We start from the raw sequence: 27,152 nt of genomic DNA on the forward strand, positions 1-27,152 counted from the left end.
GTTATGTCATAGGGAGGAATGTATAGCAAAGACAGTGTCTTGGAAGAAGCTCTTTAATAATTGCCTTGTTTGTTTTACAATGACAGAATCAGAGAATAAATTAAGTTTATCTCCTTTTTTATCAAGAACGAGAAGGGGGTTGGTTTGCAAGAGTAGGTTCATAATATTAAAGAGTCAGAAATTCTGAATCATAAACAAAAATGTAATACTTTCCGTTGATGGTGGGAAGGGAGTTAGATTTTATCCCACATGGTTCTCTGTTCTGTGTATATTTTATTGTAGTTTGCAGTTTCTAAAGTGACATGATTTTGAATATGCGTTACACATATATCAAGTTGAGAGTTAAATGTTAGGGTTAAATGTTTTTATAGATAAGCATGTAAGGTTGTCAAACAGATGATATTAGAGTGAATTATTTACTGTGTTTGTTTACCATGATTCTCTGACTGTGTCATGCAAGACCCCATTCCAGTGGAGGCCTGAGGAGAAAAGCTCAATAAACATAAAACATTTACAAGTAAATTATAGCTAAGCTAACATATCTGGCCAAACTATGTGTCAGGTAATACATTTCATAGTTACATATAGACATAACTACAAAAAGAAACACAGTTTACGCATATGCATCTTATGAGTTAAACATTTTGGTATAGAAATCATTTAGTAAATGTAAAAAGCAGTTTAATATTTTGGGTTTCAAAATAGTAGCATTGTCATAGGTTCCAATGAAGTAGTGCTTTCATCATTAGGAAGAGAGATGGTACAGACATTTGTAGAGGAAGAGAACTTAAAAGTTAGATAAAGAGGGAAAGACATAATTAGAGTGAACTAATTGGAGTGATGGTATGAAGGGGAGATGAATAAGTATGTGGAGAGTGAAGAGAGGATAATAGTAGTTAATCAACCAGTTGAGATTGAGAATTGAAATAATCAATCATTTAGGAGAAGAGAATAGAGATTTTTCTTAAAGGTAAGCTCATTATCTATTTCCCTAAGTGGGGTGGGTATGGTATTCCATTTCGGGTCTATATTATATCATCGAATGCTCAAAAAAGCAAACGATGAATAATCGACCCCATTTAAGTGAAAGCTTACAATCTCGAAAGCTCAGAACAGCGATTTTTTTCCAAGGGGAAAAAAATCACTGTTCCAAAAAGAAAGAAAAAAAAGAAAAAAAAATTGAAAGAATACATAAAGTGGGGGGGGGGCTTCGCTCCACCCACCCCCCCTACTTAAATATACCAACTCCGAGATCGCACTACAGTGCTGAAAACGGCAAAGTTAACGGAAGAGGTCAAGCGAATTCTTTCCTTGGGAAAGAATTTGCTTAAAAGCCGCTTCGCTATTTTGCCTTTTCGTTGTTTTAAATTCAGTCTTCTAATAGGAACCCTTCCATTTCTTGGTGATGTAATTGGAATAGAGAGCATCTCCTGATAACTTCTGAGATTTAGACTATTGTGACAGGTATTTATCTTTAGAGCAGAGAGGTCTATTAGGAGGACTTTTTTAGCTAAAAAGTTAATAGATGTCCTCACTGTAGGCAGCTCTAGTGATGATATAGTCCTGAGCAATACTTGAGGAAATGCATTAGTGAGAGACGAGTTGGTGGTTTTATATAAATGTAAAGAAATTGAATTGTAACTGATTGTATTTCTCTGAAATTAAATAAAATGCTGTCTGGCAAGTAATAATAATAATAACAACAGTAATAATGTCTAAGTTTTGAAAAAGAGGAGGTCTTTATAATAAGCATCTTTTAGATTTGTAATTGCAGCAGGAAGGGTGCTTTGTGAAATAGCACTGATATTTGGATCCTGGCAGTTAGTCATGTGGCTGGGACTTCTTAGCATCTTAGTATTAGAGATGGTTAAAAAATCAGAGGATCTTTCAAGATTACACTTCATTTTATATTTTGTTTATTTTATTAACTGGGTTATTCTTACTGAGCAATGTCCTTTTACACAGGGTCTTGGAGGGAAAAGCTGCCAAGCAAACCTACATCCATAAAACAAGCTAACATGGATAATTACAAGAAATGCAAGAATTAGTTCATTCACAGATTTGTTTATGATTTTCATCCTCATCTTCTAGTCTGTCAATGGTGTAATTCCTACTTATATAAAAGAGTTGGTAGTGCCCCATTCGCTGTAAAGGTTCTAAACGTCATCAGGTGATGGGTGCTGGTTGTTTAGAAGACCCATCTTATACCTTTGATAAACTGACATTTGTTTTTCTTGTCCTGGTCCTTAAGAATTTGCTGCCTTCCCTGATTTGTTTATATGATTCTGAGATTTTCATTAGGAAGTCCCAGAAGTTCCATTTTTTGAATCTTTCTATATCTTTTAATGGGTTCATATTTTCCTTGTTAATTTTAATTGTTTAACTTATAAATCATTTACCATATTTATATGTTTAGAGTTACAATTTTAATTCTGCTGTTATTCTGTTTTTATTTTCTAAATGCACGATATGTATGAATTTAAATGTGCAAATAACTGAAAAATGGATACCGAATGAGACTAAACAGATATAAAATTGATGAAAAGAAAATACAAAATAACCTAATGTTAGAAAAAACTTTTGTATGGGTGGAATCCCCTACTTGTACATCTTCGGCTGTCATAGTCTACATCATTATAGTCTAACTCAGAGGTTGCAATGTTTCAAGGCTGAGTGATGATTGTGCATTCTGTGCTCCTTCTTCTAAGGCCAATAAAAGTGGTTCTCTCATGCCTGTTAAGGACACTCCAGCAGGTGCAGAGAATGTGTCTAACATTTGGTCAACTGTGGCTGAAGTGACTTATACCAGAAGAAACCAAAGAAGAAGAAGAGTGGTCTGAGGAACCAGAAATGGCTAAAGCAGAGTCATCTATTTGCAGCTGAGGCAAATTTGTAGCCTGCTGAAGGAGCAAAGGCTGTCTGGAAATGTATTTCTTTTTGTGGCAGGAGGAACTAAGAACAAAGTAACTGATAAGTTTTTCCATGGTAAAGCTGAGAATGAAGCATGAAGTCTCTGTATCACTGACAGTATCAGTCTGTGAAATGTAAGTCTCAAAAAGTAGTGTTTTCCCTTAAAACACTGTGACAAGCACAACTTACACTTTCGCCATCCCCTAAAATCAATCAATTACATAAGCCCGCGGTGGTGGTGCTGCGGTAGCGTTGTCACCTCACAGTAAGACGCTGTCCGGTTCGATTCTCAGCTAGAGCGTCTTCTGCGTGGAGACATGCGTGAATGGGCGTACCTTCGTTGGAGGTTGTGCGTCAGGGCTGGTAACTAGGCACGTAAAAATCAACTACCAATCATTAGCGGACCTGAGTTCCGCTGTGGCGACCCCTAACCGGGAAAAGCCGAAAGACACAAACAAAACATAATTTTTTTTCCCACAAAAAATCATTTAAGCCGTCCTTTTAATAAGTTTCACACTAAAGTAAAAAGTAGAATCAATTGACGGAGAAATTTCATGATAGTGTAAAAAACATAAAAGTCTTAGCTTAAAGCAATTTCACAGATGAAAGTATTGTTTCTGTCATAAACTACATGGTAGAAGGTTTCTTCCCTTAAGGGAACTTATCTCCCCAGCGATGGAGACTTGCTAGTCAACTGCAGATTCTCAGAAGCCTGCAAGAGGAGCGGTCTTCAGTGGCATGCAATCTCTGAAGTGCTTAGACCACTGATTTTCTACAGCTGTGCTCAAGCTGTCAGCTGCCTGGGTGTGTAGAAGGTGCCCTTAAGCCTTGGAAGCTGGCTGGATGCCATATCCTATACACGAAATGGCCTATATTTATTTATTTTTTGGTTTGTTACTGGAGTAGTGCACTGATCAATGATGACCAATTTCAGGCTTAGCCCAGGTGAAATACAAAACATTTCACAAACAAAAAAGTGCAGAAGTGTAAGCAATAACAGAATAATTCAGACTAGTTACACATAACATACATTCTAATGAACAGAGTGCAATGCACAATCAGAGTTTAATGTACAATATGTACATTACTTTCTAAAGTAGGTCAACTTTCAGTAAATATGAGAGATGAGATGATATTTGGAAAGGAGACAGAGAGCACATAGCTAAAGCTACTGCAGAAGTGATCATTCAAACATCTACTGTTATGGTAAGGTTGCTTTTACAACTGTAGTTTCTCATATAAATCAGAAAATAACCTCTATCTAAAGATAAAGGACAGTATTGCAGTATCTCACACTGTAATTAAGCATGTGCCATAGCAAATGATTATAACATAAAGTGGCATTAGATGGGTCTACTGCAAGTGTTTGCACGAAATTTGCTAACAACACACTTGTTCACTGCCACGTGCTTGAAATGTTAAATGTTCTAAGTCCCAATAACTTGATATCCCATAACTACTTAGTACCACCCAAACATCCTGCACAACTGTATAGCTGTACCAGAACCCGAACCCTAACCCTAAAAACACCCTTCTCACTCCCTAACTCTAAAACTTCCTTCCCTCTCCGTAAACCTAAAACCTCCCTCCCACTCCCTACTCCCTACATAATCCTAAGACTCACTTCTCATTTCGTAATCCTAAGACTTCGCTCCCGCTCCCTAAACCTAAAATCCTCCCTCCCGCTCCCTACTCCCTACATAATCTTAAGACTCACTTCTCAAGTCCTAATCTTAAGACTTCCTTCTCGCACCCTAAACCTAAAATCCCGTTCATGCTCCTTAACCTAAAACTCTTTTCCTGCTCTCCAAACCTAAAATCCCTCCAACCTGCTCCCTAAACCTGAAATCCCCCTTCTTGACCATTGACATAATATGCACTCCCACCCCCTTCCACTCCTACACCTGCCACACTTACCTCACTAGAACTCGAATAATGCGTATGGATAAGCTACAGCAACTGCTTGCTTGAACTTGTATTTGAGTTGGAGTACAAGATAAGTGACAGCCTACCTGAGCTTCAAGTTACCCAAGTCCCCCAGCTTCATAACAGCAATCTTTGTGCACTTGGGACTTGAATGCTGTAGAATATCAGACATTAGATAATAGCAATAATTATTTAATATAGGAGAGCAATATGTAGACAATGTATATAGTTATTTCATTATTATATTGTTTATTATAATATAATACATAAAATATAGTTGACAGTTTATATTTTTGTACTATAACTTGTTATGTTCCGTAGTCCTATCTTGCCTTCATTCTTATATATGCCTTCAGAGTCGATCCTCGGCTCCAACTCAGCCGATTACAAAGCTCGAAGTGTCTAAGTTGGCTCGTGGCAAGGTAGGTATTCCATAATGCACTAGTAACAATCCCCACATCTCGTTTGCCACTCTGAGTTCAGAAGTGTTCTCTTTCTTGGCCGTGGCTAAGTTGGAATATTTTTCTTCAAATATTGATAGTATTCTTTTTTGACTGTAAACTTAGTATTAATAGCGTACTGTTGTTAACTTGCGAGTAGTTAATTAGTGTGTGTTTTCTGCAGTTTTATTGCAAATTGTTTCTGTGCAAATTGTTGTTACTAATTGTTGGCCATTGCTTCTGCAGGCCTCCCTTAGTGGTATCCCATCGTTTTCTCTTGTGAAAGTTATTGTTAAATTTTCTTAGGTCTGTTTTTTAGTTAGGACATATTTTTTTACTTCCTGTTGCTTGTTATTATCTATCTCTCCTACCCCTCTGTTCAGGGCTAGGCCCGTTTAAGTTAGAGGACCTATTCCTCTATTGCCTTTCTCCCGTGTGTGTTGTTTGTTCAGCAGGGCTAGGCCCGTTTAAGTTAGAGGACCTAGTCCTCTATTACCTTTCTCCCTTGTGTGTTGTTTCTTGAGCAGGGCTAGGCCCATTTACGTTAGAGGACCTTGTCCTCTCTTCTTATTGTCTGTCTACATTTATAGTCGTTGTTCTGGTAGTTATGTCTAAGGAAACTAAAGACCATAAACCTTCGAGTTTTAAGAAATGCTTAAAATGCTCACAAAATATGTCCCTGACTGACGGGCATAGTATTTGTGTGTATTGTTTGGGAGCCTTACATCTACAGGAGACATGTACTTTTTGCCATTCTTTTAATTCCCGGGTTCTCCAGGAAAGGAAGAACAAACTGATTTTGAAAGGTCTCCTTAAACCTTCCTTTGAGGAGGATTTAGCTAGTTCTTCCTCTTCTCACTCCAGGTCTCCCTCTTCTAAAAAAGAGAAGGTTAAGTCGGTGAAAAGACATTCTCCTAAACCAACTACTAAATCAGGACCTCCAGAGAAAGTTGCCAAAATTGACAAACCTTCTACCTCTTTGGCTCCTGTGCCTTCAGAGCTGGTTGAGGTTATTGATACAGACCTTCCAGTTTCGGCTCCAAGTTTTTTGGAACCTATAGCTGGATCCTTACCTCGGAGCTGGTCAAAAGACTTATTACTAGTATCCCTGACACTTAGGTCTCCAATTTTTCAGAGATCTCGATCCCTTATCTTCCAGATCCTCTAGGAGTCTTTCTGAGGAGGATGTTGAAAGGGGGGTGCTTAGACTTTTGAAGTCGTCGGCACTAGCAAATTTGTTCTCGGCTCCGACCCAATTGTTTCCGGAGCCGTCTAAGCCCGTATTACCTGCTTCTGTTTCTCCGAGCCATACCGGTCTTTTGGAGCCAGAGCTCTCAGTGCAGTTTGTTGTGAAACCATCAGTTGCAACACCCCAAGTGGCTGTCTCGGAGCCGAGTTCTGCTCTGACACCTTCGGTACCATCCCTGGTGTCCAGGAGACGAATCTCACCAGTCAGCCCCGATGGGGACGCACGGACAGAACTTCTTCAGTTCCAAACCTACCTCTTGGTGCATCGGCTCCGCTGAGCTCAGATCCTTCATCTGTCTCAGAGCCGATCGCTCCGGAGCCAGGGGCTACTTCCGCTTCCTTGGAACCGGTGGTGTCCTTGGAGCTGGAAAGATTTGCCTTCGAGATGATGAGGAGCGTGCTGTCTGAATCTTCAGCTCTACACAAGGGTACTGATGCTCTTCCCCCTCAAGCTCCAACCTCTGTTTCAGCACCATCTCTCTCTCTTGATAGCCGAGACACGCAGCCTCAGGAGCCCCCCTTGGGTGGCCCCCAGTCTTCCCAGACCTCCCCAAAATACCCTTCTGAGGAGCCCCCTCAGAAGAGAACTTGCAAGAGGAAGCACATAGAGTCCCCTGATGAGTCCATCACCCCTGACACTGACCTCGAGGAGACAGAAGGGTCCCCTAGGTCATCCTCTGATGATATCTCCTTTGTAGATATCCTAGAGATCCTGAAACAGAGAGGTGGCTGGCCCACCACCACCCCTTCTGATGAGGAGTCAGTGTACCTGAAGGCTTTCTGGTCTCAACCTTCAACCTCTTGGGTGTCTCCACCTTTCGGTGAGCTGTTAGATTTGGTGAGTTGATAGGTGTGGGAAACTCCTGACACCGTGGAACCAGTCCCTAGAAGGCCAAACAAATTCCTTTCAGCTCCTAAGGAAAAAGAGTTTCTGACCAAAGCTGTGCCTGTAGATGCCATGGTGCTGGCAGCAGCAACAAAGAAGGAACTAGCAGAGACATCCTCATCTGTCTACCCACTGAACAAAGAGTCTCGAACGATGGACAGATACGGGAAGTAAATTTTTTCTTCAGCAGCCTTACACTCAGATCGCTGAATTACCTCACCCATTTTACTAGGCTTCAAAGAGATCTCCTAAAAGAGCTGGGAGATACTCTCCAAGGTACCTTAACCGAAGGAGTCCCTGAGAAGGTTACTGCTCAGTTGTCCACCTTAAATTTTATTGTTAACTCCTCCATGAGGCTGATATCTTACGCAGCAGATGGAGAGAGCAGGGCAGTGGGTTCAGGAGTTTCCCTTAGGAGACACTCCTGGATGTGTTTGTGTAATTTTGTGGAGCATTTCAAATCTACATTCAAATCTACATTACCAATGCCCCCTTTGACAGTTCCTCTTTGTTTGGAACAAAGGTAAAAGGCACACTCACCAGATACAAGCAGGAAGGGAAGACTCTCTCTGCCGTGGGAGTACGTGTTTCCGTCCCTTCTAGACCATATCAGATAGGGGGAAAAATGTAGTTCAAGAAATCTCAGAGATTTTTCCCAGACGTACAAGGTGATTCCTTCTCCAGAGGCAGAGGAGAAGGAAATAGTGATAGATGTTGCCCTAGAGGCAGGGGGGGGGGTCCGCAACACTAGGGTGACTACGATTCTTTTTGTGGACGTCCCTATCAGTGCTCCTGAAGTGAGACCTGGCTGCGCTTCTCTGGAGCCAGTCAGGGGTCGGTTATCCTTGTACCCAGAAGCCTGGCACGACATCACACAAGACAAGTGGGTACTAAGGATAATTTCCGGAGGATACTCCATACTCTTTTCCACTTCCTCTAACCAAGAAAATCCCTGGTGTTCCACCCAATCACAGGGATCAAGCAACTATAGAAGTCCAAAAGTTGCTTTAAAAGAGAGTCATCCAAACTGTCCCCGCAGACCAGATAGGATTCGGAACTTACTCCAGATTCTTTTTACTGCCAACATGAACAGGGGACTGAAGGCCCATCTTGGATCTCAGCAAGTTAAATGAATCGGTGAAGAAGTCCAAGTTTTGAATGGTAACACTGCAGTCTATTCTCCCTCTATTAGAGAAAGACAATTGGATGTGCTCCATAGACCTCCAAGATGTGTACTACCACATAAAAATGGACAGAGCATCAAGGAGTCATTTACGCTTCTGGCTAGGAGCCAGTCATTACCAATTTCGTGCTCTGCCCTTTGGTCTCACCACAGCCCCCAGGGTGTTCACCAAATGCATGGCGGTAGTAATGGCTCACTTGAGACGTCTTGGATTCCAAGTGTTTCCATATCTGGACGACTGGCTCCTGACTGCCACCACCAGGCATCTACTTCTACAAGACAGGAATTCAACCATCGAAATCTGTACTCAGTTAGGCATCACTATAAATTGGGAAAAGTCTGCCTTGTCGCCCTCTCAATATGTGACTTTTGTAGGCACAGAAATAGACACAGTCGCAATGATGGCTCACCTTCCTTCAAACAGAGTGCAAAATCTAAGACAACAAATATACAGCCTGCTTCCCCAACACAAGGTCAAAGCAAAGACAGTGCTGAAACTCCTGGGAACCATGGCCTCTACTATACCCCTAGTTCCGTTAGCCAGACTGCATATGAGAATTCTTCAGTAGCTACTCTTTTCCCAGTGGTCCCTTAAGCAACTGCCTCTGTCTCATCCCATTTTAATAACTGAATCTTGCAAAAAGGGCCTTTTTGGTGGATCCAGTCCAATCAACTAACGATAGGGAGACCATTCATTCCTCGCCAACCCGTTGCTACTGTGACCACGGATGCCTCCCAGATTAGGGGGGGGCATTATCTAGGAAGGACAGTCCAAGGCACATGGCAAGAACACGAGGCTCACTTGCATATCAGTGTTCTAGAGATGAGAGCAGTGCTACTAGCGTTGCAAGCACTTCATGACTTTCTTCCCCTAGGGACAATAACAATCCAGTTAGGCAATATGTCAGTGGTATGGTATATAAACAAACAAGGAGGAACCAGATCCTACCCCCTATGTTGAGAGGCTGTCCGTATTTGGCAGTGGGCGATATGGCCCCAACGCTTTCTAGTTGCAACGCATATCCCGGGGAGAACCAATGTGGTAGCCAAAAAGCTCAGCAGGGCAATCTTGATGCCTCATGAGTGGTCTCTGAATCAGAAAGTCACGGAACAGAATTTCCGCAAATGGGGACAGCCTTGCTGCAATCTGTTTGCCACCCCAATGAACACCAAATGCAGCAGCTACTTCACCCTTATCCCCCCCTGGGGAGACACCGAGAGATGCACTTGTCCACAATTGGCCCTCGGGACTTCTTTATGCTTTTCCCCCCTTTCTGCTAATATCGAAAGTTATCCAGAAAGCATAGACTTTGGAAAGCAGAATGATTCTCATCACTCCTTACTGGCCTCATCAGATTTGGTTCCCTTTTCTTGGGCCTCACCTTCTAGATGATCCATGGACTCTGGACCCAGTACCAGACCTTCTGACACATATGTCAGGTACGTTCCATCCCTGTCTCTACACCCTCAACTTGACATCGTGGCTGCCTCACTTCCATCCCTAGTCAGGCTTCATGATTTCTCCCCTGTGATTACTCATATCCTTACATCTTCTCATAAACCTTCTGAGAGAAAATTGTACGCTAGTAAGCTATGAACATAGATCCATACATAGCCTCCATTCCCTTAGTGTTAGACTTTCTAACCAAACTATTTCATCAGGAATCAGCTGCTGCTACAGTCAAAGTTCAGTTAGCAGCTATCTCCAGTTTTCATTTGGGGCAGCATGAACCTAATCTTATGGCTCACAGATTGTGAAAATCATTTTTAAAAGGCACTACCTTATTAAGACCTCCTTTTCAAGAACCTGTATCTCCCTGGGATGTAAATTTTGTTCTTTCAAATCTTACCTCACTGCCTTTTGAACCTTCACATACATGTGATTTAAAATTCCTTTCATGGAAGACCATTTTTCTGGTAGCCACTACGTCTGCCAGAAGAGTGCCAGAGCTGCAAGCACTCTCAGTCAAACCTCCTTACTTGATATTTCATAGAGACAGAGTTTCCTTTTGCACTAACCCTTCCTTCGTCCCCAAGATTTGTCCACAGTCAAATATTAATCAAACTATTGAACTGCCAGTCTTTTTTCCAAACCATACAAACAAAGTGCAATATAAGTTTCATCAACTTGATGTACACAGACAGTCAAGGATGTTCTTCGTGTTTCACTGTTGCAGTCATCACTTTTGGGTTATCTGCCTGTAGGTAGCCCTCAGCCAGCCTGAATATGCAGCCAATGCCATTACATCAGTCTTTCTTGCCGTGCGGTGCCTGAAGCAGAAGCGGTTCGCAAGGGCCAGTCGGCCGGCTCCTGAAATTTTCGTTTTCGAGTTTCAGACCAGAAGTCTTCAAAAAAGATAAGTACCCCATTGGGGATCCTTTTTCTTGCTCTAACTGACGTCAGTAAAAGTTAACAATTGTCTTACCTTTGGAAAGCAAGTACCGCACAGAGATTTTCATTCTTACTGCATCCCTTGTTTAGGCCCAGACCATGACTTCCCTCGCTGTCGGTTTTGTGTCTTGTTCAACACCCAAACTATTTGTCGTCGGGCTATTTTTGCAGCCAGTTACTTTCATACTCGATCTGTGTACTCCAAAATGGCTTTGTTAAGCCATGCAACTACTGATCTTCTGAAAAAACGTAAGGATAAAGACAGAGACAGACCGCATAGGTCCAAAACTGCCGACGACGCATCTGTTAAGCTACTCGCCAGTCCGCCGGTACTCAGTGAGATGCTTTTGGAGCCCCTGATACCCACTACTTCAGATTTGCAGGCCCCTACTGAGACCCATTCGGAGTCTGGTATGCTGCAAGATGCTTCTTTGACTATGGAACCTGCGGATGTCGCGACCTCGGATGGGTCCCTAGCCTCTGTACAGGCACCGGATTCTGAGGGTGTATTCAGGCCAACAGACATTCATATTAAACTGACACCATCGTTTTCATCCTGGCCAAAAACTCACACTATGCCTAGAAAACCGACGACCAAACTGCAGGCTCAGGCCCATATGTAAGATGAAGAATGTATTACCTTAATTAGGGGAAGCCAGCCCCCCCCCCCCCAAGAGACTTAGAACTGATTTTCTTTCTGATTCTTCTGATTAGGAATCTGATATTTCTGCTCCTTCTGATTACCAGGATTTTCCCTTATCTACTTATGAGGATTCTGATGCAGAGGATTCCATTCCCTTTGCTTCCCCTCCAGAAGATTTTTCTTTTGGTGAAACCTTGCTTACTCTTAGGGAGCGTTTCCGCTGGGAAAGCCAGGATTACTCTGCCCAAAAAGAGACTTGGGGAATTCTTACTCCTACCCCAACACAGGCCTTTAGCTATCCCTCCTGTTCTGGACATTGTAGATTATGCTTTCTTGGAATCTAGCCTTACCGCAGACACTTTACCTCCAGCTCCCAGAAAACCTGACAGGTACTACAGAGTACCCGACTCTCACAAGTTCCTCTTCAAGAATCCTTCTATGGATCCAGAGACCATTTCCCAAGGACCAAAAGGCATTAAGGCTACTGCTGCCAAAAATCCTACCCCTTCTGATAGAGATTTTAGAGCCTTGGACAGATGGGGTAAGAAGGTATACACTTCTGCTACTTTGGCCATTAGGGCTTTAAATTGCCATTTTCATATGTTAAAGTATCAGCAGCATATTATGGGACTACTTAGGCAGAAAATGATGTTGATTCCTGACTGTGCTGAACACAAAGAATTACAGGATTTAATGCATTCTGCAGAACAAGTTGGTAAACATACTTTACAATGTGGTTTTGACGCTTTAGAAGCATCTTGCAGGACTGTTGTCACTGGGTCTGTACTTAGAAGGCATGCTTGGCTTAAGGAACAAAACTTGCCAGATCATGTTAAAGCTAAATTACTGGATGCTCCCTTAAACCAAGACCACCTTTTTGGCAACAAAGTAGAAGTCCTCAAAAGGATGGAGCTAAATCTATGCAAACTGTTAAAGATTTCCTACAAGTACAGCTTCCCAGATTCAGTAGGCATTGCCTTCAAAGAACTGGTCCTTTCCAGTCCCTTCCAGGCCTTCCCAGTCCAAACCCAGGAACAGCAGACCACCTAGGCTACAGTCTCAGACTACGCACAGATCTAAGCAGTGGGGGGCTCCCACTTCCAAAGCAGGGAGTAGTAAGCCACCCCCTATGGAAAATGGCACAATGACTTAACCTTAAACCTTCCAAGCCCTGCTCAACTACCTGATCCTTAGGAGGAAAGCTCGCCCTACATGCAAAAAACTGGGAACTCATTACCCAGGACAAATGGGTTTTGAACATAGTTTCCGAAGGATACAGATTCCACTTCCACTCACTACCAACCCTAAATGGTTGGCCAGACCTACCCCCAAATCAATGGGCGGAGGTCTAACAGCAGGTTCTCTCTCTTCTAAGTATCAGGGCTATTCAACCTGTCCAAGCAGAACAAAGAGGACAAGATTTTTATTCAAGACTTTTTCTGGTACCCTGAAAAGACAATTTCTGGCATCCTATCTTGGATCTGTCTATTCTCAACACCTTTCTGGTGGTTCCAAAATTTGAAATGCTAACTCTTCAACAGCTTCTACCTATGCTAGCCAAGGATGCCTGGCTGGCAACCCTAGACTTAAAGGAAGCTTACCTGCACATCCCAATAAGAGGATCCTGCAGACAATACCTACATTTCAGGGCGGGCTCCATGCACTTTCAGTTCTCTGCACTTCCCTTTGGCTTATCTACCGCACCCAGGGTGTTCACAAAGTGTCTAGCTCCAGCCATTGCATTTTGCAGGCAGAGAAATATTCAGATTTACCCATACTTGGACGATTGTCTGATTCAGGCAGAAAGCCAGGACTTGCTATTATAACACCTGGCATTCGTAAAGAAACTTATAACCTCACAGGGGTACACCATCAACGAAAAGAAATCTCACCTAGTACCCTGCCAACAGATTGTATTTCTGGGAGCAAGCTTGAACACAACTTCCCAGATGGCATTCCTCAATCCAGAGAAACAAGTTTATTTGACAACCTGCTTCAAACTATTGGTCACAAAACCCCAGCTATCTGCAAGGAAAATACTGCAAGCTCTGGGGTTCATGGCCTCTTGCATTCTACTAATTCCATATGCAGGACTGCATTTGAGGAAACTCCAATGGTATCTAAAAAGCCTATGGTGTCAACATTCTCAGGACCTGGAAACAATGATTTCTATCATTCATTGTATAAAGACAGAGTTCCTCTGGTGGGCAGAGGCCTGCTACCACAACAAGGGACTCCCTTTCACTCTACCCCCGACCGCCCAAACCCTAACAACAGACGCATCAGACTATGCATGGGGGGCTCACATGGCAGGGCAGTGCATTCAGAACAAATGGAACCCGAGACAGATGCACCTGCATATCAATCAAAAAGAAATGTTAGCTGTATAGAATGCTCTGACAGCCTTCAAAGACCGTATTCTTCCAGGACAACTATTAGTAAAGACAGACAACACCATAGCTATGTGGTATTTAAACAAGCAGGGGGAACCCACTCGTATCCTCTCTGCAGACTAGCCATGGCTCTGTGGGACACAGCCTTGAGCTACCAAGTACACCTACAAGCACAATTCCTGCCAGGCAAACTAAATTCACTGGCAGATGACTTAAGCAGAAATCTCATGGACCCACATGAATGGAAGCTAGAATCCAAAATATTCAACCTCTTGAGAAACAAATGGGGGACTCCAGAGGTAAACCTGTTTGCCTCCCCTCAGAACTACCAATTGAACAAATTCTGCACAAGAACTCCCCACAGTCAGGCTTGGAAAGTGGATGCCCTGTCCTTTACCTGGGAAAGCCTCTCAGTTTATGCCTTTTCCCCTCTGCCTCTCCTCCCGAAGGTTCTACTATAGATCACACAGGACAAGCCAAGAACAATACTGATTGCACCAGACTGGCCACACCAGCACTGGTACCCCCTCTTGTGCAGTATGACACTGCTACAATCATGGCACCTGCCTCATACCCCTTCCCTGCTGCCCCAGCAGGCGGGCCAGATTCTGCACCCTCAACTTCAAACCCTGAACCGTGCAGCTGGCTAATTCCTTGAGCTCTCCTCTAGCATCCCCCAGTAAGCAGGTACTGGATGTCATTCTGGAGGCAAGGAGGCCTAGTACTAGAAAATCCTATGCTGAAAAGTGGAAAAGATACTGTTCCTGGAGCCAGGCTCAGGGGATGGGCACAACGGTGCCCAGCTTACCTCATATTCAACAGTACTTAACAGAAATGCTCCACAAGGGGCTATCCTTCTCGTCAATTAAAATCCATGCCTCTGCCATTTCAGGACATTATAATACTGAACGACCCCTCTTCTCACCTCTTGCTAAAGCAATTCCTTAGAGGGGCCAAAAATTTAAGACCCCCAGAGGAGCTCCCACTCCAGCCTGGGACCTTAACTTTGTATTGGAAAAGCTCACTCTTCCCCCCTTTGAGCCAGCTGCTACAGCAGAGTTGAAATTCCTTTCTTGGAAAACAGCCTTCCTTCTAGCCATCACTTCAGCAAGAAGAGTGTCTGAATTACAGGGCCTCATGGCAGTGGAACCCTTCATTATCTTCCATGCGGACAGGAATTCCCTCCAGACCAATCCTTCCTTTATGCCCAAGGTGGTGTCTACTGTGGCCCTAAATCAGTCTATTCATTTGCCTACTTTTTCCCTAATCCACAAAACAAAGAGGAATGAATACTGCACTCTCTGGATGTTCACAGGCAACTTAGATTCTATTTGGACAGTACTAAGCCTATCAGAAAATCTGTACAGCTGCAAGTTAGCTTTGCTGCAGGGGCAGAGGGGAAGGCCATTTCAAAGCAAACCATTTCCAAATGGATAGCCCATTGCATTCATTTCTGCAACAAGCGCCATGGAAAACCTACCCCCACAGGGGATAAGATCACATTCCACCAGGGCTGCATCTACCTCTGCGGCTTTTCTCAGAGGAGTCCCTACCAGGGACATCCTAGAAGCTGCTAAATGGAGCTCTGTACATACCTTCACTAAGCATTACCACATGCCTATTTTTTCTAAATCCAGAGCTGGATTTGCCACTGCAGTCTTGCAGAGATTGATAGCTGGCCCTAATGCTCTTTAACTTCCTCCTTCCTTCCTTAGCTTTGGGAATCAACCCAAATGTGAAGACTGCAACAGTGAAACATGAAGAACATAGTACAGTTCTGTACACTTACCATAAATGTAGATGTTCCAGTGTATTCACTGTTGCAGTCCTGGTTACCCTCCCTCCAGCCCCCCTCCAGCCCCCTGACTTCTCTTGGCTCTACCTTTCCTTCTTGTTGGTATATTTATGTTTTCTTGTGTATTTGCTTTTTGATGGGGGTTTACCATACCATTTAATTGCTTCCTATTGTGGGGGCACCTGACATCTGGGGCAAGAAAAACTGATGTAATGGCATCGGCTGCATGTTTTATACCCCTGATGACCTGACATTAAGGAAGAAGCGACAGCATCCGATGCAGAAATCCGAAGACTCTGGTATCCAGGGCTGCTGAGGACTACCTGCAGGCAGATAACCCAAATGTGATGACTGCAACAGTGAATACACTCGAACATCTACATTTATGGTAAGTGTACACAACTGTACTTTCTATCTACATAGAACCAAAGAGTTTAGGAGATTAGACCAATTATTTATATATTTTTCGGAGACAAGAAAAGGAATGCCAGTCTCCAAGATAACACTATCAAACTGGATTTCAAATTGCATATCTTTTATTTACTCTTCTAATGGCAAAGAACTCCCATTTAAAATTAAAGCTCATTCCACCAGGTCTATATCCACATCTGCCGCTTTTCAAGACAGAATTCCAATGGACAGTATATGTGTAGAAGCAACTTGGGCTACTCCTCACACCTTTATTACTCATTACAAATTGGACTTGGCCTCCAGGGGTAGATCCTCCTTTGGTTCCACGGTTCTTAGGAGTATATTCTCGTGAGCCACCCAAAAAAAAGGTGCTAGGGACGCTGTCTCATATGTAAGAATGAAGGCGAGATAGGATTACAGAACATAAAGAAGTTATGTACTCACCATAACATTCCATGTTTATAGTCCATCTCACCCTTCATTCTTACAAACCCACCCATCTACCCCCGTCCATTTATCCTTGGAGGATCTGGAGACAAGATAGTGTCTATCTTCCTTAGAGTTGGAGACCTTTCATCTTTGTTTTTCCTTGTGGTAATACCTTTATATCACTATTATAGACAGCAGCAAACAAGATCTGGGGATTGTTACTGGTGCATTATGGGATTTCTACCTTGCCACAAGCCAACTTTGAGCTTTGTAATCGGCCGAGTTGGAGCCGAGGATCAGCTCTGAATCCATCTGTAAGAATGAAATGCGAGATGGACTACAAACATGGAACGTTATGGTGAGTATATAACTTTTTTCCTTGATAGTTAATATTGACTATATCAACGGAATTTGTAAAAAAATATAGTTTGAGTTGTAAAGTTTTTTTCTTTTCTCAACTAATGAAAATATCAAAAAATCAACAATATTACAGAACTGACATACTCATATACATTTCTGTTCTGGTGCATAATGCAGAAAAATGCAAAAAATACAAATAATGTACAGGGTTATTTGTAACAAAGTAGCATGTTTTATAAAACATTCTTTGAAGTACATGTAGCTGATAAATAATCGATATGTATTTTGGGGTTGAGAGTTTGTGATGCAGAGGTAGTTTCAGAAGCATAACTTGAGAGGTGTGATTCACATGGTGTGGCCACAGGCATTACACACGTTATAGCTAACTGCATCCATTGCATTGCATCATGGTTTATATAAGAACAAAACTCAGCTATTGTTTTTGTTATGATTTGTTTTTTGATACAACAAAACTATGTATCTCATTGTGGGATTCCACAGCAGTTACTTAATTCTCCTCCTGATGTATGTAGACTCCCACTGACTGTTGTTTTGTAATGTATGTGAAGTACTCAGGATGGTACAGTAGCGTAGTAGTTGCAACAGTAGTACACCACTAAATTCAGTTAAAAGTTTGAACACCTAAACATGCCAGAACTGAAACTGGAAGAAATGTCATGAAAGTTCTGCCATTCCCATCCATTCTAGTCAGTCTGCTTCAAAGATTGTACCAAGTGCTTTGCATTGTTCTTTTTAAGATAGATTCTAAAGTCTGTAAGTAATGATTCAAGCCAGTGTTATATTGTAAATCTGATGTTAATCTGTGGTGCTAGTGAGCTGTCTGGTGTGGACAAACAGCAAGTGTTGCTGTACGCACTGTCAGTCAACTTACAGTGCAGTGAGTGCCAAAATCATTGTTTTTTATGTATATGTTAGCAAGAGAGTGACCTTTTATTTAAAGTGAACTATCATTTAACATGGCATTTTGCCCAGCCTTTTAAAGAACAGCTGTGCTTCTGTTTCATGTAGATAATTTCAGATCATATACAGGTATTTATATTTGTGTTGTAGGAGGTGTGTAGAATTTCTGTTCTGTAACACATGGAAATGTGTGCCAACACAAGCAGTACTATTATGAAGACTGCACAGAGACATCATAATTCAGTTTTGGCGGTTGGCATAGAGGGTTATGTCTGTGAGATGTAGATACTATGATACAGAGGATAATTCACACAGCCCTCATTTGCTTACTCTTTCACCAATGGTCCCTTGGACTATAAACCTAGCAACTACTTATGTAGTAACCTTTTATTGGAAGGCTGTGTCAGTCACCCTTGTATGATACACTGTGGTTGAAGGACTGCAGGAACAGAAGAGACTATGATGAATAAACAAAAATGCCAGTAATTGTAATAATTCAAGCAAATTGCCCATTGTTAAATTAGTAACAACTGTGACACAAACTAGAAACATAAATGCAAGGATTGATGACTATAGGTAATTCCATGCACATTTGTAATTATCACTGGTGCACAAAAAAGAAAATTAATTGTGAAGATTGTTTCTGTATGTAAGTGATAAAGACCCTGATTTCTTTTTTCTGCTCTAACTTTTTTTGGTCATGTGTGCCCAGGGTAATCAAGGACTGCCAGGTGCACCAGGAGAAAGTGGTTTCCAAGGGGACCGGGTAAGTACTATCCTTTTAAAAGTGCTTATTTCTGGCTGAAATACGTCCCTTTGTATCACTGTGAATGACTATTGTTCTCTCTTTAGTGAGTAAAGTGATGAATGATTTCAGTAATTTTTGTCCTGTTTGTATTGTATTGACTGGCACTTTAAGTAGCTGCTTAATGTTTTAGTTATAAGTCTAGCAGTTGTAGAAGGCACAGAAGCATTATAAAGTAATCTGCAAGCAAAGTTTTAGAATCTGGTCAATTAGATTATGCAGAAACTGTAGAAATATATATATAGCTGAGGGCTGCAAGCAAGCACAACTCATGAACTCTGGCATAAGACAAAAAGCATTTACAAACTCTTAATTTTTTAAAGTTTGCATCTACGTTCCATCATAGAGGTCTGTTAGAATAACATAAAAATATAAAAAAAAAATCTCAGTGGCAAACTTTTCCTCACTGAGTCCCTTTTTCAATTTGTTGCTTATCTGTGTATTGCTTCTCAGCCTTTTGGCTAAGATCAAGTGTATAGATTAAAATGCATGCACGTGGTGTTTTTTATATAAAATATGGATAGATGGATGTGTAGTGCAGATATAAATATAGATATCTATATAGTATATATATATATATATATATATATGTATATATATATGTATGCTTGTACATATTTCTGTATATATATATATATATATATATATATATATATATATATATATATATATATATATATATATATATGTATATATATATATATACAGAAATGTGTACATGCATGCATACATACATATATATATATATATGTGTGTGTGTGTGTGTGTGTACGAGGGTAGTGTTACAACAGTGAGGTCTGCGGTGGGAGTGACGGATGCGTTTAAGGTGGAGGTGGGATTACATCAAGGATCAGCTCTGAGCCCTTTCTTATTTGCAATGGTGACGAACAGGTTGACAGACGAGATCAAACAGGAGTCCCCGTGGACTATGATGTTTACAGATGACATTGTGATCTGTAGTGAGAGTAGGGAACAGGTGGATGAGATGCTGGAGAGATGGAGATATGCTCTAGAGAGAAGAGGAATGAAGGTCAGCAGGACTAAGAATATATGTGTGTGAATGAGAGGGAGGATAGAGAAATGGTGAGTTTGCAAGGAGTAGATATGGCGAAGGTGGATGAGTTTAAATACTTGGGATCAATAGTTCAGAGTAATGGTGAGTGTGGAAGAGAGGTGAAGAATACAGTACAGGCAGGATGGAGTGGGTGGAGAAGAGTGTCAGGAGTGATTTGTGACAGGCGAGTACCAGTAAGAGTGAAAGGAAAGGTCTACAAGAGGGTAGTGAGACCAGCTACGTTATATGGGTTGGAGACAGTGGCACTGACAAAAAGGCAGGAGTTAGAGCTGGATGCGGCAGAGTTAAAGATGTTAAGATTTACATTGGGTGTGACGAGGTTGGACAGGATTAGGAATAAGTATATTAGAGGGTCAGCCCAGGTTGGAAGGTTTGGAGACAAAGCCAGAGAGGCAAGATTACGTTGGTTTGGACATGTGCTGAGGAGGGATGCTGAGTATATTGGGAAAAAGATGCTAAGGATGAAGCTACCAGGTAACAGGAAAAGAGGAAGGCCTAAGATAAGGTTTATGGATGTGGTAAGATAGGACATGCAGGTGGTTGGTGTGACAGAGCAAGATGCAGAGGACAGGAAGAAATGGAGACAGGTGATCCACTGTGGCAACCCCTAACGGGAACAGCCGAAAGAAGATGATGATGATATATATATATATATATATATATATATATATATACACACACACACACACACACACACACACACATACACACACACACATATACACAGATGCCATCAACTCATCAATAAATCACAAGACCATCTTAATTAATTATACCTGCTCATGTAAAAACCTAAGCATTGGTTTTAAAGTGAAGGCACCATTTAAACCAGGTGGTATGTGTGCTCCCATCCTTAATATCCAACACATTTCTTCATACTCTGTTAAAAGTTTAATATCCCCACCTCGTAAAGGCATAAAAATCACTTTTAAAATCATAAACTTGAAACTGTGAGCATCTCCCTTGCCCAAGATATGCTTATATAAAGCACTGGGCATAACCTTACGCTTTATATCAGAGCAATGATGACTTATACTTTCTTTAAGCTTCCTGTTATTCTTACCAGTGTAGTAACCATCACATGTCACACATTTAGCCATGTAAACAATATTTTGGGTGTTACATTTTCCATAGGCTTGTAAGAAAAAATAAAGGCCAGTGACAGGATGCTTAAAGGATTTCTGCCTATATATGAATTCCCAGTAATTACAATCATTGCATCTGAACGTACCCTGTTTACTACTGAGAACGTTAAAATAACACATCTGCTGTTGTAAATCTTTATTCATTCCTTACTGTTAGGACTTCGGTCCTGTCCTTGGAACCTACACGGCCGTTACCAACCTCGCACCAGCTAAGACCTACCCACAATGCCCCTCTCATAGTCTCTCCAGATCTTGTTTGTCGTATTCCTCATCAGACGTGCCAAGCCTTCTCTCAAGCTAAGTGTAGTGTTTTTTTGTGATTTTGCTATATAATTACCTTCCTCTAGTCAGTTTTCCCTAAAGATTATCTTTTCCTCTTTAAATATATATACTTTCTCTCTAAAACCTACCCTCTAACTTCGGTAGCTCTTTTCTTACCATCGTTAGTACTGTCCCTCTCCCCTACCTTTGGTAGGCCCTTTCCTACCACTTTGTGGTATTTCTTAGTACCATTGTTGGTACTCCTCCTTTTTCTCTCTGTTTAATAAAAAAAAAACCCTCTTCTTCTGTAATCTTACTGTTGTTTTGGTTGGTTAAATTGTAGTTTAGAACTATAGTGTAGTTTTTCCATGATGTCTGATGAAGTAAAACTAGGATTTAAACACTGTGATAAGTTTGGGCGTAAGATGCCAAACTCAGACGGTCACTCCTGGTGTTCTTATTGTTTGGGCATTGACCGCATCAATGTATCCTGTGATATTTGTTCCAGCTTCAGCAATCGTACTTTGGTTGAGCGTAAGAACAAGCTGATTCTGATGGGTATGATGAAAACTCCTTTCTCGGAGGGGCTTTCTGGGACAGAGGTCTCACCACCTCCTAAACATAAGAAACATAAAGAGAAACAGAGTCACTTGGTTCCGACATCTCTGTCCTTCTTGGAACCAAGTTGACATCGGGCTTCTCCCCTGCCTTCGGTATAGACTACTTTAGCACCAGGCTCCATGTATTCTCCCTTGGTGCTGCCCTTGATTTTGACTCCAACCTCTGTACCAGCTTTGGCACCATCCTCCTTGGTACCGACCTTGGTTTTGACACAGGCTCCGACTACTGTACCTGCATCGGCACCATCCCCGACCACGGTGCCAATGTCTCATATGTCTCCACTGACACTGTCGGTTCTGAACATCGAACACCTTCCCAGAACCAGATATTCTCCCACTTATGACCCCTTTTTGGGACACCAGTTTAGTCCATTTCTTGAGAGACCTGAATCGGTATTCTTGCAGGCCTTTCGTGCTCAGCCATCTACTTCCTGGGTGTCCCCACCTGCGGATGAGCTTGTTCAACTTATTGTGCAGCATGTCTGGAATGCCCCGGACAATATAAAACCTGTCCCCTGGAGGCCAGATAAATTTTTATCCACCCCTGAAGACCAGCCCAGTTGGTCCAAGCAGCTGGTAGTTGATTCCATGGTCGTGGCGGCGGCCACCAAGAGAGAACTGGCAGAAGATAGTTCCACTGTTCATCCCCCAAACAGGGAGTCTTGGGCTATGGACTGACTGGGGAAGGGGGCCTATGCTTCAGCGACCTTTGCCATTTGATTGCTGAATTATCTGGCACACTTTACTCGCCTCCAAAGAAACCTAATCTCAGAAATGTCTGCCTCTTTGGTGGGGGTACTGCCTGAAGAGGGGTGTGATTCTGCCACCTCTCAGCTGGGTACCCTGGAATCCATCTCGAACTCCTCAATGCGCTTGATCTGTCACACCACCGAGGGGGGCAGCTCGAGCACCCGCATCAGGCATCATCATGAGACGGCATGCTTGCATGTGTTTGTGTGATTTCGCAGACCCCTTTAAATCTTCCTTTGTCAATGTGCCTGTTGACGAACCTTCCTTTTTGGTCCCAAAGTAAGATACACACTATCACATAATGAGAAGGACAGGTAGACCTTGTCTGCTGTGGGCATATGTTTTTCCGCCCACAGAGATCCTATTCCAGGAACCAGAGGGGAGGAAAATTGTGGTTCAAGAAGTCCCAAGGATCTTTTCATGACACTCTTGATGAGCAATCCCCCCGGGGCAGAGGGGGCAACTCATCCGGAAGACGCCCCTTTCAGAGCAGAAGGGGTCTGCGCAACCAGGGTGATAGAGATTCCTTCTCTGGCCGACCCTACGAGTGCTCCTGAACAGCGACCCAATTGCTTTCCTCTGGAAGCAGTCAGGGGCTGATTTTCCCTGCACATACAGGTCTTACAACTCATAACGATGGATGCGTGGGTGCAGAGAATAATATCCAGAGGCTGTCATATCCCATTCGATCTTACTCCTAGACCTGTAAAATGACTCCCCGATGTGCCACCCAGTCAAAGGGAGGCTGCAACCTTAGAAATCAAAAAGCTGCTAAGAAAAAGAGTCATCCAGCCAGTCCCACCAGAACAGAGAGGATTCGGGTTTTACTCGAGGTTTTTTAGTGCCAAAAAAGACAGGGGACTGGAGACCAATCCTGGATCTCAGCTTACTAAACAAATTTATAAAACCTCAAAAATTCTGGATGGTCATGGTACAGTCCATCCTCCCCTTTCTGGGAAAGACAACTTGATGTGTTCTACAGACCTCCAGGATGCGTATTACCACATAAGGATGGACAAATGCTCCCGGAGATTCCTCCGTTTCTGTCTGGGAGCCAATCACTATCAGTTCAGGGTACTGCCCTTTGGTCTCTCGACAGCCCTCAGAGTGTTCGCCAAATGTATGGCAGTTGTAGTAGCTCATCTCCGACTACAAGGATTCCAGATGTTTCCATATTTAGATGATTGGCTCCTTACCGCCACGACCAGGAATCTTCTCATCCTCAGTCTCTGTTATACTCAAGGCCTTGCTCTTCGCTTAGGTATCACGATCAACATGGACAAATTACAAATGTCTCCAACAAGAGCACGGGAATTCATTGGAGCGATCTTCGACACAACGTCCTGTCAAGATTCCCTTCCTCCTCACAGGCTCTCAAAAATAAGAAGCCAGATTCAAGTCCTCCTCCCACAGACATTTGTACCAGCACACCTTGTACTACAGCTGTTGGGATCTATGGCAGCAACAATTACCTTAGTTCTACTGGCGAGGTTGCACATGAGACTAGTACAGTGGCTCCTTTCATCACAATGGTCGATCTTAACCTACCCACTCGATCACATGATACGCCTGGTAAACATTTGCAAGAAAGAAATGCTTTGGTGGATGAAGCCAGAATCAAATCTTTGGTATAGATCGTTCAGCCTTCCCCAGCCCAGGGCCACTGTGACCACGGATGCTTCCCTGTTAGGATGGGGGGGGGGCATTTCCAGGGAAAGACAGTCCAAGGCACTTGGTCCTCCATGGAGGCCAATTTGCACATAAATGTCCTGGAATTGAGGGCAGTTCTCTTAGTGTTGCAAGCGTTCCACACATTCCTTCCTTCCCGGACCACTGCAATTCAATCGGACAACATGTCAGTCATCTGGTACATCAACAAACAAGGCGAAACCAGGTCTTACCCCCTGTGTCGGAAGGCCATGAGAATTTGGCACTGGGCGATGACTTCTAACCGCTTTCTCATAGCAACGCACATTCCGGGGAGTTCCAGTTTTATTGAGGACAATCTGCACAGGAACATTCTTATGCCTCACGAGTGGTCCCTCAGTCCTATAATAGCGGATCAGATCTTCCGCCATTGGGGCAGACCTTGCTGCGACCTGTTTGCTTTTCCCCTAAACAGCAAATGTAGAAGCTACTTTGCCCTGATCCCCCCTCAGGGGGAGTCACCGAGGGATGCTCTGATGCACAATTGGCCCCCAGGTCTGTTGTATGCCTTTCCCCTGTTTCTTCTCATCCTGAAATTCCTCCAGAAAGCTCAAAGGTTGAGAAGCAGAGTGATCCTCATTGCCCTTTATTGGCCCCGTCAAGTCTGGTTCCCTTTCCTATGGCCTCATCTGATTCACAGCCCGTGGATCCTGGATCAATCCCAAGCTCTGCTGTCAAATCCTCAAGGACTGATTCACCACAATCTCCACAGCCTCAAGCTCACAGCTTGGTTTCTCCACTTCTGATGATTGCTAGGCTACCTGATATTTCATCTCCTGTTCACGAGATTCTTCTGGCTTCACACAAACCTTCCACCAGGAAACTTTATTCTAGTAAATGGGCTAGGTTCTCTAGATGGACCAAAGATCATAACATAGACCCCTTTTCCATGCCTATTCAGAAGATCCTACAATATCTGACTACCCTATTACAGGCAAGAGCTTCAGCATCCACAATTACTCTGCATTTAGCAGCTGTTGCAAATGTTCACAATGGAATTGACAATTCTTCTGTTATGTCACATCAACTGTGCAAAACCTTTATGATAGGAGTATTACATGTAAACCTCCTGTCAAGCCTCCTATAGAGCCTTGGGACTTGACATTGGTGCGTCAGTTGTTAACAAGTACTCCTTTTGAGCCTTCTAATTCATGTGATATGAAATTTTTGTCTTGGAAAACTCTACTTCTAGTAGCCCTTACCTCAGCGAGAAGAGTATCTGAGTTGCAGGCCCTGCGTGTCAAGAGACCTTACTTGATTTTTCTTAGGGAAAGAGTTTCCCTACATACTGACCCCTCCTTTTTGCCCAAGGTCATTTCTGGGTTTTCCATTAATCAATCTGTTGATCTACCAGTTTTCTTCCCTCATCATTCAATTAGAGGGGAATATCTTTTGCATACCCTCGATGTTCATAGGTAACTTAGTTTCTATTTGGACAAAACTAAATCTTTCAGAAAAATGGATCAATTGTTTGTGGCTTTTGCAGGACCCAGATTGGGTAGGCCTGTCTACAAAATGACTTTATTTTCTTGGCTCAGAAACGCCATTACTTTCATCTACCATCAGAACAAAGTGTCTTTACCTTTCAGAATAAAGGCTTACTCTACTAGATTGATGGCTACTTCATTGGCCTTTCATTCCAGAGCCTCTATGGATGACATCTGCACAGCAGCCACTTGGGCAAGACCTCATACCTTTATCGCTCATTACAAATTGGTTTTGGCCTCCAGGGGACGAGCATCTTTTGGTTCTGTAGTGCTCAGGAATGTCCTTCCTTAAGGGCCACCCAGGACTCAAGTAGCTGGGGACTCTGTCCTAACAGTAAGGAATGAATAAAGATTTACAACATCAGATAAAGAAGTTATGTCTTACCATAATGCTCCATATGTGTTGTAGATCTTTATTCATTCATTACTTCCTGCCCACCTTCCCCCTGCCTGGACTCCTGGTGGACTTTAGGATTTCCTTATTAGTTAAGGTATTTGCTCAGACAGAGCCTCCTACTGTCTCTTTTGTTACTTCTATACTATAATGGCGGGCAAACTCGATCTGAAGAGACTATGAGTGGGGCATTGTGGGTAGGTCTTACTGAGAGTTTTTGGCTGGCACGAGCTTGGTAATGGCCATGTCAGTTCCGAGGACTGAACTGAAGTCCTAACAGTAATGAATAAAGATCTACAACACAGATGGAACGTCATGGTAAGACATAACTTCTTTTTTTGTTGATCCTTATAGCATAGGGTCTGCTTAAGTGTTGTACCATGCTTGTATCCAAAACAAGGTTTATTGGATATAACATGTTGCAACTCAGTTATATCCTGCAAAATAAACCAATGCTTATTTATAATCTGCTTCACCAAATAAGTGTTCTCATTAAATGTTAAAATACATCTAACATCCTGCTTTTAACTTCTGTTCATATCTATAATAAATCCTACTTGATGAAAGACCGGTCTAGCAGAAATGAGAAATTTCTGTTTCACATTTCGAAGTGCTGATTCAATGTCCTTCTTCAAGTAACCACATTTACTAAAAATCATTAGACATATGATCTAATTGGTTGGCCATAGTTATATCAAAAATGTGGAGCCTTGCTACCCTATGCATCTGATTTTTTGCTATATTCTTAAATATAAATGGAGGATGCATGCTGGTGCGATGCAAATGGGAATTTCTTTTCAATGCTTTCCCATATAATTCAGTTGTTATATCATTACCAGCTGCATCCTTAGACAACATGATATCCAGAAAAGTAATCCTACTGGGAGAAATCTTGTATCTGAATTTTAAAAAGGTAGCTGTATTGTTTATATATGTAAAGAAACTGTCAAATTCAGTATGACTGCCTTCCC

At 42.4% G+C, this 27,152-nt stretch overlaps 1 protein-coding gene across 1 annotated transcript in view; it reads left to right on the forward strand.

Annotated features, from left to right (window-relative positions):
* The window catches only part of LOC122790500 (collagen alpha-1(XXVII) chain B-like), a 2,222,694-nt gene extending 2,203,986 nt beyond the window's left edge, over positions 1-18,708 (forward strand). Inside the window, exon 17 of the mRNA XM_044058048.1 lies at positions 18,650-18,708. Coding sequence (XP_043913983.1) covers positions 18,650-18,654 — 5 coding nt within the window. The 3' untranslated portion in view covers positions 18,655-18,708. The remainder of the gene's footprint in view (positions 1-18,649) is intronic.
* The last annotated feature ends 8,444 nt before the right edge of the window (positions 18,709-27,152 follow it).

The sequence above is a fragment of the Protopterus annectens genome, chromosome 16.part0 (assembly GCF_019279795.1).
Source record: "Protopterus annectens isolate FY-2018-M chromosome 16.part0, PAN1.0, whole genome shotgun sequence".
NCBI lineage: Eukaryota > Metazoa > Chordata > Ceratodontiformes > Protopteridae > Protopterus > Protopterus annectens.